Source organism: Zingiber officinale, chromosome 8A (assembly GCF_018446385.1).
Source record: "Zingiber officinale cultivar Zhangliang chromosome 8A, Zo_v1.1, whole genome shotgun sequence".
Classification (NCBI taxonomy): Eukaryota; Viridiplantae; Streptophyta; class Magnoliopsida; order Zingiberales; family Zingiberaceae; genus Zingiber; species Zingiber officinale.
In genome coordinates, this window is record NC_056000.1 from 9,235,033 (window position 1) to 9,252,147 (window position 17,115).

Below are 17,115 nucleotides of genomic sequence, written 5' to 3' on the forward strand. Positions count from 1 at the left end.
TAACGACGGAAAATCCTACAAGAATGGAAACGTGTTGGCATATGCCAACAATCATTGACTTCATCCCTAAACTCAATTCTCCCGTTTTCCTCTGTCAAAAAAGTTGCTCTGCTTCCCAAAATGAATTTTCTCGCTGTTTCACTGAGCAGGAAAAATTAAGAGATTACGGGATGACAAGGATGAATCTCTGTGTGTGGATCTTGGGACGTTGCTCTCAGCGACGCTGGCGTGTCGTTATCAATCATGGAGAAAAGGTAGACTCATGCAAAAGCTAAAACGCGAGCAGTACGTCAGTACGTGGTTTTCCGCAAGGTGAGAAAACCCCAATTGGTTATGGGTGTCGGTGATTTTTTTTTTAAGGAAAAAAAATTGTGTCGGTCAGTTAGTCTAATTCAAACAGTGACAGCCAAGAGTTGATCCTTGGTTTGATATGGGCTCGGAACACACTAAAGAATGAATGGCCTCAGGACGCAGGAACTGAACCACACTTCTGGCTATTATAAAAAAACAGAGAAAGTAGAATGAGATAATTGGAAGAGGGGAAGGAGAAGGGGAATTGGAGGAAGAGGAGGAGAAGAAGAAGAAATGAAGGCTGTCAGGTCTTATCCCAGGCCTGAGCCAAAGAGGGTCGGAAATGGTCTAATCATCACGTCCATGGTTCTTTCTCTCTGCATCCTCTCGCTCATCAGGACTCGATATATTTCCTCCCCATTTGGTCCGTCTTATCTACACTTGTTCTTATGGTTTTTGTTGTGTGTGAATCTTTGGTTCTCATGTACTCCGTTCTTGTCGCAGGAAAGTCACAGGATTTGTCAGATAGGAGTCGCCGTCTTGTATCTAGAGGTAAGGATAGCAGCCCGAGTCACAATTAAATCATCTGAAATAGAAGAAAAAATGTCAAAACTGCAAACATCTAAAGAATTGTCTTTTTTAAAAGAGTGGAATCTGTCTTATTTTGCTCGCAGGGGAAGAAGATGAAGGAAACAGAGTGCTGCTGGAAGAATTGAGAGAAGCCAAGAGACCGATATGTGTCGAAACAAGCCGTAGATCGGACGTTTGCGAGGCCTCCGGTGACGTAAGAGTGCAGGGTAGCTCCCAGACCGTCTTCGTAGACCGTGATCTCACAAGCCAAGAATGGAAGATTAAGCCTTACGCCCGGAAGCACGACAAGGGCGCGCTTGCCAACGTCAAGGAGTGGACCATCAAGGCAGTGCCTGACGAGGCTCCTCAGTGCACCGACAACCACTCTGTCCCCGCCGTCGTCTTCTCCGTCGGCGGGTACACCGGCAACCTCTTCCACGACTTCACCGACGTTCTCGTCCCGCTCTTCCTCACCACGCGCCACTTCCGCGGCGAGGTCCAGTTCGTGGTCACCGACGCCAAGGCCTGGTGGTTAATCAAGTTCAGCCAGGTCCTCAGGCAGCTTTCCAATTATGAGATTATCGACGCGGACGCCGACGGTGACGCGGTGCGCTGCTTCCCGCGTGTCGTCGCGGGGCTGACCTTCCACAAGGAGCTCGGCATCGACCCTGCAAAGTCCCCTAACGGATACGCCATGGCTGACTTCAAGGAGATGCTGCGGGAGGCGTACGGGCTCGAGCGCGCGGCCGCGGAGCCGGCCGGCGACAAGTGGGATGTGCGCCGTAAACCGCGGCTGCTGATCATCTCGCGCAAGGGCTCCCGGGTTTTCCTCAACGAGCGGGGCATGTCGGACATGGCCATGAGCCTGGGCTTCGACGTCCGCGTCGCCGACCCAGACGTCACCACGGACATCGGCAAGTTCGCGCGACTCGTGAACTCTGCCGACGTCCTCATCGGCGTCCACGGCTCCGGGCTAACCAACGTCGTCTTCCTCCCCCGCGGCGCCGTCTTCATCCAGGTTGTGCCGATGGGGAACCTGGGGTGGCTGGCCAGGGACACGTTCGAGAATCCATCGCCGGAGATGGAGCTCAAGTACTCAGCGTACCGGATCCAAGCCGACGAGAGCACGTTGAGCGACCAGTACCCGAAGGACCACCCCGTGTTTACGGATCCCCAATCCATCCACAAGAAAGGGTGGGGCGAGCTCAGCAGAATTTACTTGAATAACCAGAACCTCAAGCCACATTTGGGCAGGCTCAGGCTCGCATTGCTTGAAGCACTCAAGCTCCTCCCCCACAGCCACACCATGGCGCAGTAGTAGTTGCTTTCTTTCTCTTCCTTCCGAAACTTTTAATTCATTATTTTTTTTTTATTTTTTGTTCTTGTTGTATCGAGATCAGTAAATAGAATAGATGGGCAAATAGATCTATTTAATTACATATAGGTTTATATTCATACTACTGGTGTGCTGTTATATCAAATTAAGATAGTGAAAGAAGTTGATTCCGAAGCCAAGAAGTTGGCAGATGATGAAGTGTACTGGATTTTCAAATCACAATAAAAGAGGAGATCTCAGAACAATTGTTCTGGTTTTGTTTCGGCAGTGTTTCTGCTACGATTATTAAAACAGGCAAGCAGGAATTTCTGGTCGATATTTTGTGCTGCTGCGCTGCTTATGAGTTTAGTGAGGCCTCATCCCCAAATTCTCTATGCAGATATTAACTCTCCGTTTCAATCACTACATCCCTAATTGTGAATTTTAAAGTACAGAGTCAGGTCCATGATAGGCATTGCGGTAACAATAGACGGTCAATTGACAGACTCGAAGGATCAAAGCCAATAATTGTTGTGAGAATTTATTGACAGATCTCGCTCTCATGATCTGGACGCCTCGCCATTTAAGTCTGGTGGTGTGGCGCAATCAAAGATAGCTAGAGAGAGAGGCCACCTCAGTGGCAGGCAACAATATCTTAATAAAAGGACGAAATGAGTAGGGTGGTCAGTGGGGTGCATGTGAACCTCTTTCAACGCACTGCGACTTCACAACCACTACCGATTTGTGATGGAGTCGGAGGCTGGGAGAAGTTCAAAATCAACTCACTTTCCTGAAACGAAGCCGTGGGACCCACTTTTTGGTCAATCGGGTCGACTAAACCCGCCGTGCATGGTAACTCGGTGTTAGCCGTCGGCACGAAGGTTGCCGCAACAAACAACGCGGCGGTCGAGCCTAATTTAATACCTGGCAAATGCTAGCGAATACCGCGTGGATGGCTGGCCGCCGTATCCGGTTGATATCGTTGCCCATATCTGAGGGAATACTCTTATTATTGATAGCATATCTTTATTATAAAAAAAAAGACGAAAACAAAAATGAAAAATAGTGAGTCCAACTAAGGAGGACGGCGCGCCAATCAGAATGCTGAATAAAAACTCCAACGAAAAGAATCCTTTTATCACTTATATGTCAGGCGATAATATTTTAAATTTTAAATTTTAAATTTTAAATCCTTTTAAATAAATTTATATTTGATGTCTTACTGTATAACTTATATCTTATTATTTTTTAGATTAACCTGTTCTTCAACCAATTAATTTGCCTGCCCACTTATTATTTTGTTAGCTCGATCTACTGTACGATTTCAAAATATTAATTTGAGCAAGCTTTCGTGTTAGTATATGGTCCGAGCCTTCTAGACACATATTAGCTGTCCATACGCAGCAGTTCAAACAAAGACGAATACAAGACTCACGTTGCACGCAACTGTTTGCCAAACACAGACAAAATGGTTAGCAGAGAAATGGAAGGGCAGTTTCACATTCTGCTTCTTGAGGATGATCATGGAACGTGTGGCCCAGTCCACAATTAAGGCGCGGCGACACTCGGCCCCATTGCTAATTAATCTTATTCGAAAGTATTTCGGTACGAATTTCTCTATACCGACAGTTGAAACTAGGACAAGTATGTGTCTTTTTGTCACTGGTGGAGCGTCCATGAGCCAATGAAACAATGTAATCTGTAGACACTACAATTTGCAATCAGTACATTCATGGTTAAATTTTTTTCTACTTCCTCCATATGCAATCTCTTTACACCACAATAAAAGTAAACCGTGTGCCCGTCTAAAAGCTTCTTAGCCTGGGCAAAAGGCTCAAAATCCCTATTAAAGTTCAAGTAAAACATGTACCTAAAATATCTTAAAAGAGTGAAAGATCAAAGGGAATCTTAGTTCATGTAATAAAAGATGACTCTGTGATATAAAATTTAAATCAAGCAGGAAAAGTTTATAAATAAGGAGTTTTAAAATGGGAGTTTGTTTTCAGTGTTTTTGAACAAAGGAGGCCTTGTTTGGCCTTTAAAATGGAGCTCTCTTTCTAGCGAGGCGAACTGGATAGCTCTCTTTTCATCAGATGCAGTGATGCAGGGTGGTTCTGTGCACCCAACAATGTGGATAAGTTTTCTAACTTTTGGAATAAATTTTCTTTTATTTCGTTTCTTGTTGGGTGAAAGTTCTCCGTGCACTTTCATATAAGCAGGGTGGTTCTGGAAATTAAATATGATTTTAATTTCCTGAGCAATCGGTTAACATGCTTGAAGGAATTAAGGAAGCTATAGCTAAATAAGGCTGAACTTTGTGAAAGAATCTGCTTCTTAAATAAGATTTCGCTCTATTCAAAATAATCTACAAGGTGCAGGCAATGTTCTGGGCACCCGGGCCAACAATGTCCCCACTGTCGACGGAATTCCATTATAAGTAGGATGCTCGTCAGCCATTCTGGATCTCTGCAGAAAAAATAAACTTCAAATACTAGTTTCTTAAGATTGATGGCTTTTTCTGAAACATTTGTTCTTGGGTCAAGATTGTATTGGGAGTGCTTAAGGCATTCAGCTCATGCTGCGTTTGATCTGCCATAACGTTAAAAGACTTTTGGCTATGTGATTTGAGAATGACACTGTCCTTGTTGGATTCGATAGGTTTCTTATATTAATTATATTCCAACCCCTAAGCATACATCCTGTCGAAGTGATGATCGTACCTAGTTGGAATCTTTAGAAAATTATAAGCAATTGCTTCAAAGATTCTTCATTCTTTTTATCTGCATGATCCTTGAGTCTATGTCTCCTCGGATTGGTCTAGTGGCTAGCGCATTAGGTGTTGTCATCATGAGGTCTGGGGTTCGAATTTCGATAAAATCGAGGTAAATGTCTCCCTTATGTACTAGTCATTATTCCAAAGGCTAATAACCGCCCGTGATTTACAATGAGAATTTAGGCAGTGATTATCTCCAAGGTGTGCAACCAGAGTAAAAAGAGATAAAGAATAATGAAAAGGATGGGAAAGAAAAAAAGATTAACCATTTTATGTAACTATGAAATTGGGGTGATTGATTTGATCCTATAGAAATTTTATTAGATATTTTTTCTTAAAAAAATATAGATATATTGATCTTCGATATTAAGATTCAACAGTTAGACCCGATTAGTCATCTTGACTATGAGTCAATGACTCTAACTGGTAGAGTTCGGTACGGCGATATGGACCTTGTCCCATTTATACTCACGACATCCCCTTTCGGTTAACGAATTACCCCTTCGAATAAGAGACATATCTTTCTTGGTATCGTCGCTATCGACCTAATCTCGTCAATCGTTGAGTTATACCATCGGATATCGACACAACCCCTTTGGGTAAAATCATCCCCAAGGATAAGAGTATTAAGGTCGAGGCGAAGACTGGACCTTCTTTCCTTAAGGCGATATTGCCCCACCCAGGTGTTTACGGTTTATTGGTAATCGTCTCCTAAGATATAACCACTTACGTCTCGAAATAAGAGTACTCCAAATTTTGAGTTTTGTCAAACTTTCAAAACCTTGAAACTCTTAAAAGAGGAGAGAGAGAATAAAACCCAAAAGGAGAATTCACAATTTAAGAATTGAGTGATTTGAGTGGAAGGAATAAGGTTTATTTTATAGAGATGAAAAGTTACTCTCAAGAGGTGAAAGATTTCTTCTAAAAAGTGAAAGGATATGAGATGTATTTTTTCCCTTAAACCTTTTCACTTAAATGTTTTGATTAAATATATTCATTATGATTAATTTAATTGATTAATATGATTAACTATTATTTAATCTATTATAAATATTAATTAATTAATTAATATCACAATGATTAATTTTTTAATCAATCAATGAAATTAATTATAATTTCATACCCCTCAATAATTCTACATACTCGAGTTAGTGTTTATCCATGAATCCAACTCGTATGCGAATTAAATTTCCATCCGATCATACCAGAGCAACCCTTTATTAAACATTAATTTTTCATTCACTTAAGAAATTGGTTTACGATGGTCTACTCATGAAATAGTCATCTTATCTCTAATGGTCACCAAACTAATTTTCCAACAATCTCCCACATGAATGAAAATTATGGATAAGTTTCAAATCTCAAATAAGAGTTTCATCGGAAGACTATTGCATCAAGAAAAATAGCTTGTGGCTTTAAACCTTCCGTAGTGGAATACGATCAGATTTATTTGGCTGCTCAATGAACTATACTTTGAATTGTTCAGTCGTTGGTGTAAACCAAGACAATCATATCCATACAATAACCCCCTATACTTTTATTAGTTCTCTATCGTGTCTGTTTTGGCCATGGACAAAGCTTGAGATTCATAAGTGTTTCATTGAAGCAGCCCATCTTCACAATTATATAGGTGATCTCCAATTAAGAGTATCCTGTAATACCCTATTATACCCTTTACGGTATAATATAGGATTTATTAAGAACTTTTGTCCATCCTTTACTCATTTCATAGATTGTATCTTTTTTCTCCAGGAATTAGTTGGAGTAATTACTCCTAGGTGCCTCGAATCTTGTAACTTAGTTGTCTCATTTGAACCATGATCTTGGGATCTCCATCAATATGGTTTGGTTATCACTACTCGATTTAAATGTTGAGTTTTATACTCAATTCCCCTAGACATACAATATAATTGATCTCTTGGTAGGCCTAGCGGATCCACACAATTCTCTATATTCAATGGAAATTTTACCACTAGAGATCTACTGCTTTAATTGTCACGCCCCAGAGGAGTCCCTGTCCGAAGAAATTTCGGCAGCATCTCCCCTGTACGGGTGACAATCTGAAGCATTACTACATATAAAATATACCTCAGCCACACTCGGCTGGAATATATATACAAAATATAAACAACAGAACACGCAATTTAATATACTCAGTCTACCCGGCTGTACAAAAATGAAATAAACACAACCACGCAGTTTATATCATCAGCCCACTCGGCTGGAACAAAATAAATACAACCACGCAGTTTAATAAGCCTACACGGCTGAATGTAAACACACAGCAGTGGAAGACATAAAATGATACGAACGTAAAACCAACAACGACACTAATAAAAATACCTGTCATCACAGACTTGACCCAAAATTCACATCGACTTGTTGAAAAACAAAATACACAAAATCAATATACCACCCCAAACGATAACAAAACCAAAACGAAAACTATCCTCGAGTGTGACGTAAGACCCAGGACTGGCAGCCGACATCTCTCCAAGCATCCATGACTCATCTACCTGTTACCTGGCGAAAGAAAACCATTTTGTGGGGTGGTGAGTATTGGAACTCAGCGGGTAAGGAGAGAGATAGTGCATGAACATAACATATAAGTAGAGAGTGTCAACAGTATACAGCCTCATAAGAAGAATAGCAGATACTATAATAGAACCAAAATAAATGCTCATACCTGAAACCATATCCTAGGCTAGATATAGTATGTACTAATCTGCTACAATACTGCTCATAACTACAAAGGTAATAAACAAGGTATATACAAATTTCCAATGAATAAACCAGTATCTAAACATCTACAATGAGAATATATCTCAACACAAGTAAGCATATCAGCATACGTGAACAACAGCAGTAAGTAATAACAGCATATATAGACAGCAGCAGCCAAAGCAAATATAATAACAACAGCATATGCACGGATGATCACTCCCGCCCACCTTTCTGCACCATGACCCTTGTATAGTCGAGAGGCCGGGTCAGTGACAGACTGTACACCACTCCAGCTACCACTCACACGAGTGGCCGAGGGGACAATTGCATAGTAGCTAACTAGCTACATCTGCGACGGGGTCCCTGCTGCTCGTAACTCCAGCTACCACTCTCCATGAGTGGCCGAGCGCGGCACGACAGGACAAGAGGCATCAACTCCAGCTACCACTCTCTTGAGTGGCCGAGGATGCGACCCATTTTTAACGACTCTCTCGACCGCAAGGGAGAATTGGTCGTTGACATGCATGCCATGACAGGATGCGCCAAATGCAACAATCATCATACAAATATAAGCAAAATTTAGGTATGTTACATGAAGCCAGCATGCTCAATATAGTACATAAATAAACAATAGTGAAAGCATACAAACATGGTATCTAGTATCTGCTACTGATCATGGATAATAACAAGAGATTGTATAGATATGGAAACAAATTTCTCAAAGATCGCGTGGAAGTACCAAGCGTAGGAAAATAAGAGTGGAGTCAAGGTAAAATAGTCCTTATCCCAAAAATAGTTCATGCACTAAGTTCAAAGAACTACAAAATCAAAGTAAGAAGTACCCGCCTTTATATGTAGATCGTGTCAACCATCTTCAATCAACGTCCTACAAATCACGTGATGTACAATTTAGCTAATTTCATAAACGACACTAGCTAAACCGAAACCCAACTTAATTAGGGAAAAGCCCTAATCCAACTATGAACCTCGATTCACCCAAATCTATCAAAATTCCCAACTACTTTTCAAGAGCCAATACCAAGAGCAAAAACCTTATTGGGTTCACCCTTAATCTAAACAGCATTTCTAAAGCACCAGAAGGAACCAAAATGTGTTCCACCCAAGTTTAAACCTCCACCGAAAGCAAACATTAAAACTCTAGTGTTACATCATTGCTCCAAAATAGATCCGAATAGTGATATCAAATCCACTAAGAAATCCAAGCTTCGCAGTCCAAAAACAAAGACTCTAGGAATATCAAAAGCTCAGCAAATCCAAGTCGTGCCATACCAAGGAACAGACACCATTGCATACAACAGATACCATCTCAAAACTGACTCCAAAAAACTCATCACCAAACCAGAACATCACCCTCAACCGAATCAAATAGCTCACAGGAACTTCAAAATGAACTACAATTTACAATAGGCTTGAAACATGAGTCAATCCATCAATTGGCATCTTACTCAAGCAATTAATCGAACATGTGTCACGCTGAAAACCCGAAACCTCATCAACACAGAAGAAATCAAAATCGAACTCTGTCAACATGGAATACCCTAGCAAACAAAACCCAGAAACACTGCTGATATGGGTTAGGTTTCGTGGGTCCCCGATGAGGAAAGGAAAGGAAGTAATAAAACCAAGGAGATAGAATAATATCGGCCGAGATATACCTCCAAGGAAGGCAAGTTTATATCGACCGAAATATACTTCCCAGGATGAAGATTCGCATATACCTCAAAGGAGGTAGGCTAATATCGGCCGGGATATACCTCCAAGGGAGGTAAGTTTGTATCAACCGAAATATACCTCCTAGGAGGAAGATTCGCATATACCTCAAAGGGGGTAAGCTAATATCGACCGGGATATACCTCCAAGGGAGGTAAGTTTGTATCGACCGAAATATACCTCTCAGGAGAAAGATTCGCATATACCTCAAAGGGGGTAGGCTAATATTGGCCGGGATATACCTCAATAAGAGATAAGTCTATATCGACCGAAATATGCTCCCCAGGAGGAAGATCTATATACCTCAAAGGAGGTAGGCTAATATCGGCCGGGATATACCTCAATGAGAGATAAGCCTATATCGACCGAAATATGCATCCCAGGAGGAAGATCTATATACCTCAAAGGAGGTAGGCTAATATCGGCCGGGACATACCTCAATAAAAGATAAGTCTATATCAACCGAAATATGCTTCCCAGGAGGAAGATCTATATACCTCAAAGGAGGTGGGCTACTATCGACCGGGATATGCCTTTAAGGGGGAAAGATCCATATCACTTGGCGTATACCTCAAAGGAGGTAGGCTAATATCGGCCGGGGTATACCCTCCAAGGGAGGTAAGTTTGTATCGATTGAAATATGCTTCCCAGAAGGAAGATCTATATACCTTAAAGGAAGTAGGCTAATATCGGTCGGGAGATACTTCTGAAGCATGTAGAATAGTATCGACCGAGTCATGCCCTGAAGAAGGAATGTTAATATCAGCCAGGTCGACCAACACCTTGGAAAAATACTTGATAAGATATGACCTATTGCTAGTTAGGATAATTAACATAGAAGGGCGCGAACAGAAGACGACTCATAAGGAAGGATAAAGATAAATATTTCAAATAAGATAATTAATGAGAATATTTGCAATATGTAACCACATGACAGGTGTTATATATTTCGACGGGAAATGTGCTTTTAGATTATTTTGCAGGTGCTAAACGACAAAGGAGGTACATCTGGGGTACAAGAAAGATTCCTTAAAAGTCATTTATCACAAGTACGCAGCTTACGTCATCTCATAACAAACTCTAACAAACCGGGGTCCACTTCATGACTACGGAGGTTATATGAAGTGGTATAAAAAGGGGAATTCTCTCCGTTGGCAAGGTAAGTTCACATCATCGTGCACATTCATAACCCTAATTTTTCAACTACTGTTCATCTTCTTCCTCTTTCTTCCACACCGAGAAAGATCACTGACTTGAGCGTCGGAGGGCCTAGCCAGGGATTTCCACCCGGGTCTTAGGTCACTGACGGTAGTGTTGGTTGGTCTCTTGTGCGCAGGAAGTCTTGGAAGCTTCGGATCTGGATTTTTCTCTTCAGATTTGGATTTCCTCTTCGTCATCGAGTCTTCGTGGAGGAGGACCTTCGGCAACTCTATTTTTTCCCGATCCGCTTTGGGTTTCTCAGATCGGCGTTCCACAAGTATTATTCTTCATCGGCGCGGTGGGTTTACTTCTTCCGGATCTTCGTCTTGCCCAGCTTCTCAGGCAGGATCAAATTTGGCGTCGTCTGTGGGAACTTTACCTGAATCTGAGACTAAAGGATGGAAGAAGCCGGAAAATCAAACCTACTCACTATCAGTCGTGAGGATTTGGATTTCCTCATCAACTCTCACGTTCAGAAAGCCTTACAACAGCAGCAACAACAACTTCAAGCCCACACCGGAGCTACTCTACCAACAGCTTATAATCCAGCAATATCGACTACCGAGCATCGGAAAGGAAAGGAGCTGGAAGAAGAAGAACATGCGTATTTTCCTCCAGCTGCTGTTTCTCCGACAAGGCGTCCACGAGCCTTTCTTCGCACTCCCATGGATCAAGGGGGCAAGAGGCCCGTGTTCCAAGAGTCCTCTGGTGAAGCACCAGATAGAGAAAAGCGTAAGATCAAAATGATAACTAGTGATAGCTCACCAGAGAAAGTCATCTCCCCATTCTCTCAAAGTGTACTAGATGATCTGCTTCCTAAGCGGTATCAAAATCTTTAGATCGGAGAATACACTGGAACAACAGATCCAGAAGATCATCTGTTGAAATTCAAGAACATAGCATTATTACAACAATTCTCTGACGGGGTGAAGTGTCGAATGTTTCTCACTACCCTCGGAGGAGCTGCACAGCACTGGTTCAAGAGATTGCCAGAGAAGTCTATTAGGAAATTTAAAGATTTCAAGAAAGTCTTTCTACACCATTTCTCCAGTAACAAAAGGTATCATAAGACTCCTTAGAGCCTGTTTTCAATTAAGCAAGCATCTAAAGAGTCCATCCGAGCATACATCAAAAGGTTCAATCAGGTAGCTATTGATGTACCTAATGCTACCACTGAAATATTAGTTAACGCTTTCTCTCAAGGTTTAAATGATAATGATTTCTTTAAAGATTTAGTAAGGAATCCTTCTGTTAATTTTGATTCCTTGATTGAGCGTGCCACCGAGTTCATTAATGTGGAAGAAGCTCAAGCTGCTCGTAGAAAGGAGGGTGTTACCTCTTCTCCTACCTAGGTTAAGGAGAAAGCTCCGGCCCCTGTGCCTCCACCAAGAGGGCCTAGAATAACTCATCCACCCCATCGACAACCAGAGTATCGTCCACAAGCTATACAACATGTAGAGATACAGCCAGAGGCACCAAGGAGATGGTGCAATGGTGCACTTATCATAAAACTAGCAGTCATCATACTGAAGACTGTTTTGTTTTAAGAAATAAACGAGCTAATAGGGAGCGTTATCAGAGGCAGAACTATTATCGACAGCAGTACCCTAGGCAGCAAAGTCCACTCAAACTGGAATATCGCCTGGTCGAGCCTAGGCAGGAGGCAATACCAGTCCCGGCCGGTACCAGCCAAGTGTCAGAGAAAGCACCCTCTGAAGCTGTGACGACTCGGCAGGAAGAAAACAGAAGCAATGCTGCTCGGGGCAATATCAATATGATTGCGGGCGGACCCACTGATGAGGATTCTAATAGGGCCAGAAAAGCACATGCCCGAAGACTGGAAATTCATGCCGTGGGATATAACATGGAACGAGCGGCCGGTCCCGAAATAAGTTTTGGGCCCAGAGATCTCGAGGGGATAGAAATACCCCATGATGATGCCTTGATCATCAAAGCTGTGATAGCCAACTACGCCATCGCTCGTACCTTTATAGACACGGGCAGTTTTGTCAATATTATATTTAAGAAGGCTTTCGATCAACTGCAAATCGATCCGAGTGAGTTTCAACAGATCGTTACTCCTCTATATGGATTCACAGGCAACGAAGTACAACCGTTGGGCCAAATAAAGTTGGTCATATCTCTGGGAGAATAGCCTATGATGAGAACAAGAAGATTTTATTTCATGGTAGTAGATGCTCCATCCTCTTATAACGTGATACTGGGTCGACCCGCCTTAAATGAGTTTAGGGCGGTTGTTTCTACTTTTTGTCAGAAGATTAAATTTCCTATGGATGACCAAGTCGGGGAAGTGCGAGGTGATCAGAAGACAGCCCGAAAGTGTTATGTGGAAATAATTCGAACTGAAGCTAACAGTACCGCTCGAAAGATTCAAAGAATGGAGGTTAATGCCATTCGGGAGAAGCATCCCGTCCTGGTTTATGAAGAGAAGGAAGAAGTTCAAATCCAGGTCGGTCGGCCTGAAGCTACTACATATATTGCGGCTGATCTTGATCCTGCTCTGAAAGCCGAATTGGTGCAATGCCTGAAGAAGAATAATGATGTATTTGCCTGGACGCCCAAAGAAGTCTCGGGTGTTTCCCCTACAGTCATGGAGCATTCCTTGCATGTCTTCCCAGATGCCCGCCCGGTCATGCAAAGAAAAAGGAGTTTTAGCGCGGAACAAAACCAGATCATCAAAGAAGAAATAACTAAACTTATGGAAGCCGGTTACATCAGGGAAGTACAATTTCCAAGTTGGTTAGCTAATGTGGTGTTAGTCTCTAAGCCTGGAAACAAATGGCGAGTATGCATTGATTTCCAGGATCTCAACAAAACTTGCCCAAAAGACTATTATCCATTACCCAGGATCGATCAATTGGTAGACTCCACTGCGGGATGCGAATACATCTCTATGCTAGACGCTTATCAGGGCTATCATCAGGTTCCCTTAGCTAAATAAGATCAAGAAAAGGTCAGTTTTATAACATCTGAAGGTACTTATTGTTATAATGTTATGTCTTTCGGACTAAAAAATGCAGGAGCAACCTATCAAAGGCTTATGAATAAGGTCTTCCAGAAACAGATTGGTAGAAATATGGAAGTATATGTTGATGACATCTTAATTAATTCTCTTCAAGCTGCTGATCTATGCAGGGACGTAGAAGAGACCTGCAAGACATTGAGACAATATGGTCTCAAGTTAAATCCGAGCAAATGTTTATTTGGCGCGAAAGGAGGAAAATTCCTGGGATATATGATGTCCGAACGAGGGATAGAAGCCAACCCGAGCAAGGTCAAGGCACTTCAGAACATGGAGCCGCCGCGTAACATGAGAGAAGCTCAAAGATTGACCGGTCGGATTACAACCTTGTCTAGGTTTATTTCCAGATCGGCCGATCGCAGTTTTCATTTCTTTAAAATACTTAGAAAAGTCAATAAATTTCAGTGGAATGAGGAATGCAATAAGGCTTTCCAAGAATTGAAAGATTATTTGTCTACTCTACCTGTATTAGCTAAGCCTATAGTAGGAGAGACTCTGTGGGTATATTTGTCGGCTAATGAAAATGCTGTAGGCTCTGTATTAATCAGACAAGAAGGAAAAGAGCAGCAACCTGTATATTTTTCTAGCCATTTATTAAAAGGAGCTAAATGTAAATATACTACACTAGAAAAATTGGCTTATGCACTAGTCATGACCGCTCGGAGGTTGCACTCATATTTCTTATCACATGAAATTATTGTATTAACCAACAGTACTCTTGGACGGGTGTTACTCAATCCAGAGGCATCAGGTCGGTTGATCAAATGGACAACGGAACTTGGAGAATATGACATCCAATATCAACCTCGATCAGCCATAAAAGCACAAGCTTTGACAGACTTCATTATAGAAGTTCAAGGCCCTGAGGAAGAAAACATTTAGAAAGTTTATGTAGATGGCTCCTCAACTAGACAAGGCAGTGGAATTGGTGTTCTTCTTATATCTCCAAGGGAAGACAGACTTCAACTCTCCATCAAATTGAATTACAGAGCTACCAACAATGAAGCAGAATATGAAGCCCTGATAGCAAGATTGCAAGCCGCTCGACATATAGGGGCGGTTCGAGTCCTTATCTATTCTGATTCTCAGTTAGCAGCTCAACAACTATCAGGTAATTTTGAAATTAATAATGACAGACTCCGGTTATATGCTGAAGCGTTTGATAAGTTGAAATCTCAGTTTCAAGAAGTAAATATACAAAAGGTTCCTCGATCTGAAAATCAGGTAGCAGATGAATTGGTTAAGTTGGCTTCTGCTATAGTACCATGGAGTCTAGATCGGCCCGTAGAACAAACTCTGTTAATATCTTGTATTGAAAGACAGACTGAAGCAGAAATTTAAGGTGATTGGAGGGCTCAAATCATATTGTATTTACAGCAAGGTATTCTTCCCAGTAATGCAGAACAGGCAAGGGTATTTAAGAAGAGAGCTGCTCAATACACTATGGTAGGAGAACAATTATATAAAAGAGCTTTTTATAGACCTTTACTCAAATGTATTGGTACAGAAGACATACAGTTTATCCTACAGGAAGTCCATCAAGGTTCATGTGGTAGTCATATAGGGGGAAGATCGTTAGCCCGAAAAATCTTATTAGCAGGATATTTTTGGCCTACTCTACACGCAGACGCCAACAAAGTGGTAAGAACTTGTATTTCTTGTTAAAAACATCAAAATATCTTACATCATCCCACACAGTTATTGAGAACTTCTATAGTTTCATGTCCCTTTAATCAATGGGGCATGGACATAGTGGGTTCATTTCCTATGGCAGCTGCAAAAAGAAGGTTCTTATTGGTAGCAGTGGATTATTTTTCTAAATGGGTGGAGGCAGAACCACTTGCTCGGATTACTGAAGATGCAGTTATTAAATTTTTATGAAAAAATATAATCTGCAGATTTGACATTCCTCATAAATTAGTCTCCGATAATGGAAGACAATTCCAAGGGGATAGGATCTTAGACTGGTGCAACAGTTACGGCATTACTCAGGCCTTCACTTCTGTAGCTTATCCGCAAAGTAATGGTCAAGCAGAAATAACCAATAGGGAAATCATAAGAGGTTTAAAGACCAAACTGGATCATGTCGGAGGTAGCTGGGTAGATGAATTACCCAGCGTTCTTTGGGCATATCGTACTACGCCTCGAGAAGCTACAGGAATCACTCCCTTTCAATTAGTTTACGGAGAAGAAGCAATAATTCCCATTGAGGTGGGGGTAGAATCTGACAGAAGACAATTATATGATGGGGACAATGAAGGTCGACGACTCATGGAGCTAGACTTGATAGAGGAGATTAGAGATAAAGCCGCTACTCGCCTGACATCATATCGACAACGGATGAGACAAAACTATAACAAAAGAGTCATCCCCAGATTTTTCCAAGTAGGAGACTTGGTATGGAAGCGAATTAAACCTGTCGGAGATGTCAGTAAGTTGGCACCACAATGGGGAAGACCTTACAAAGTGGTAGAAAAACTCACATCAGGTTCATATTATCTCCAAGATACTGAAGAGAGAATTCTAGAGCATCCCTGGAGTGCAAATCACTTACAGCCTTATCGAACCTAACTACATCATACTACTCAAGACTGTGTCTGGACAAGTATACCCACAGTTCATGCACTTTACTTCTTTTAATAAAAGCCAAGCAAGACAAATACCACCACGGAAATAAGTATGGTTCATACAGATTGATAAATATCGAGAGGACTTTCATTATCTATTTCGAGCAATTTACAGGGGAGGAACCCTAAAGGCCTATTCAGCTCCCCTCAAGAACCCAAAAACTTTAAAAACTGCCACAAGGTTAGTACAAACATCATATTTTCACATAGAATGGAGTCGATCGGGAAATCTCATGAAGTAACTCGGATGGGTCTTCATGGGAGGAATCAGAGACTTTAAACTATCACAGAATATAGTCGATCGGGAAATCTCATGAAGTAACTCGGACGGGTCTTCATGGGAGGAACCGGAGACTTTAAACCGTCACAGAACATAGTCGATCGGGAAATCTCATGAAGTAACTCGGACGGGTCTTCATGGAAGGAACCAAAGACTTTAAATCGTCACAGAACATAGTCGATCGGGAAATCTCATGAAGTAACTCGGATGGGTCTTCATGGGAGGAACCGGAGACTTTAGACCGTCACAGAACATAGTCGATCGGGAAACTCATGAAATAACTCGGACGAGTCTTCATGGAGGAACCAGAGAGTTTAAATTATCACAGAACATAGTCGATCGGGAAATCTCATGAAGTAACTCGGACGGGTTTTCATGGGAGGAACCGGAGACTTTAAACCGTCACAGAACATAATCAATCAGGAAATCTCATGAAGTAACTCGAACGGGTCTTCATGGGAGGAACCAGAGACTTTAAACTATCACAGAACATAGTCGATCGGGAAATCTCATGAAGTAACTCGGACGGGTCTTCATGGGAGGAACCGGAGACTTTAAACC

General features: G+C 41.8%; 1 protein-coding gene across 1 annotated transcript; it reads left to right on the forward strand.

The window, feature by feature from the left end:
• Positions 1–458: 458 nt before the first annotated feature.
• LOC122012308 (alpha-1,3-arabinosyltransferase XAT3-like) lies at positions 459–2,459 on the forward strand. Its single transcript, XM_042568798.1, has 3 exons — positions 459–715; positions 796–843; positions 966–2,459. The coding sequence occupies exons 1-3, from the start codon at positions 586–588 to the stop codon at positions 2,177–2,179; spliced, it is 1,392 nt and encodes a 463-aa protein (XP_042424732.1). The 5' UTR covers positions 459–585; the 3' UTR covers positions 2,180–2,459.
• The last annotated feature ends 14,656 nt before the right edge of the window (positions 2,460–17,115 follow it).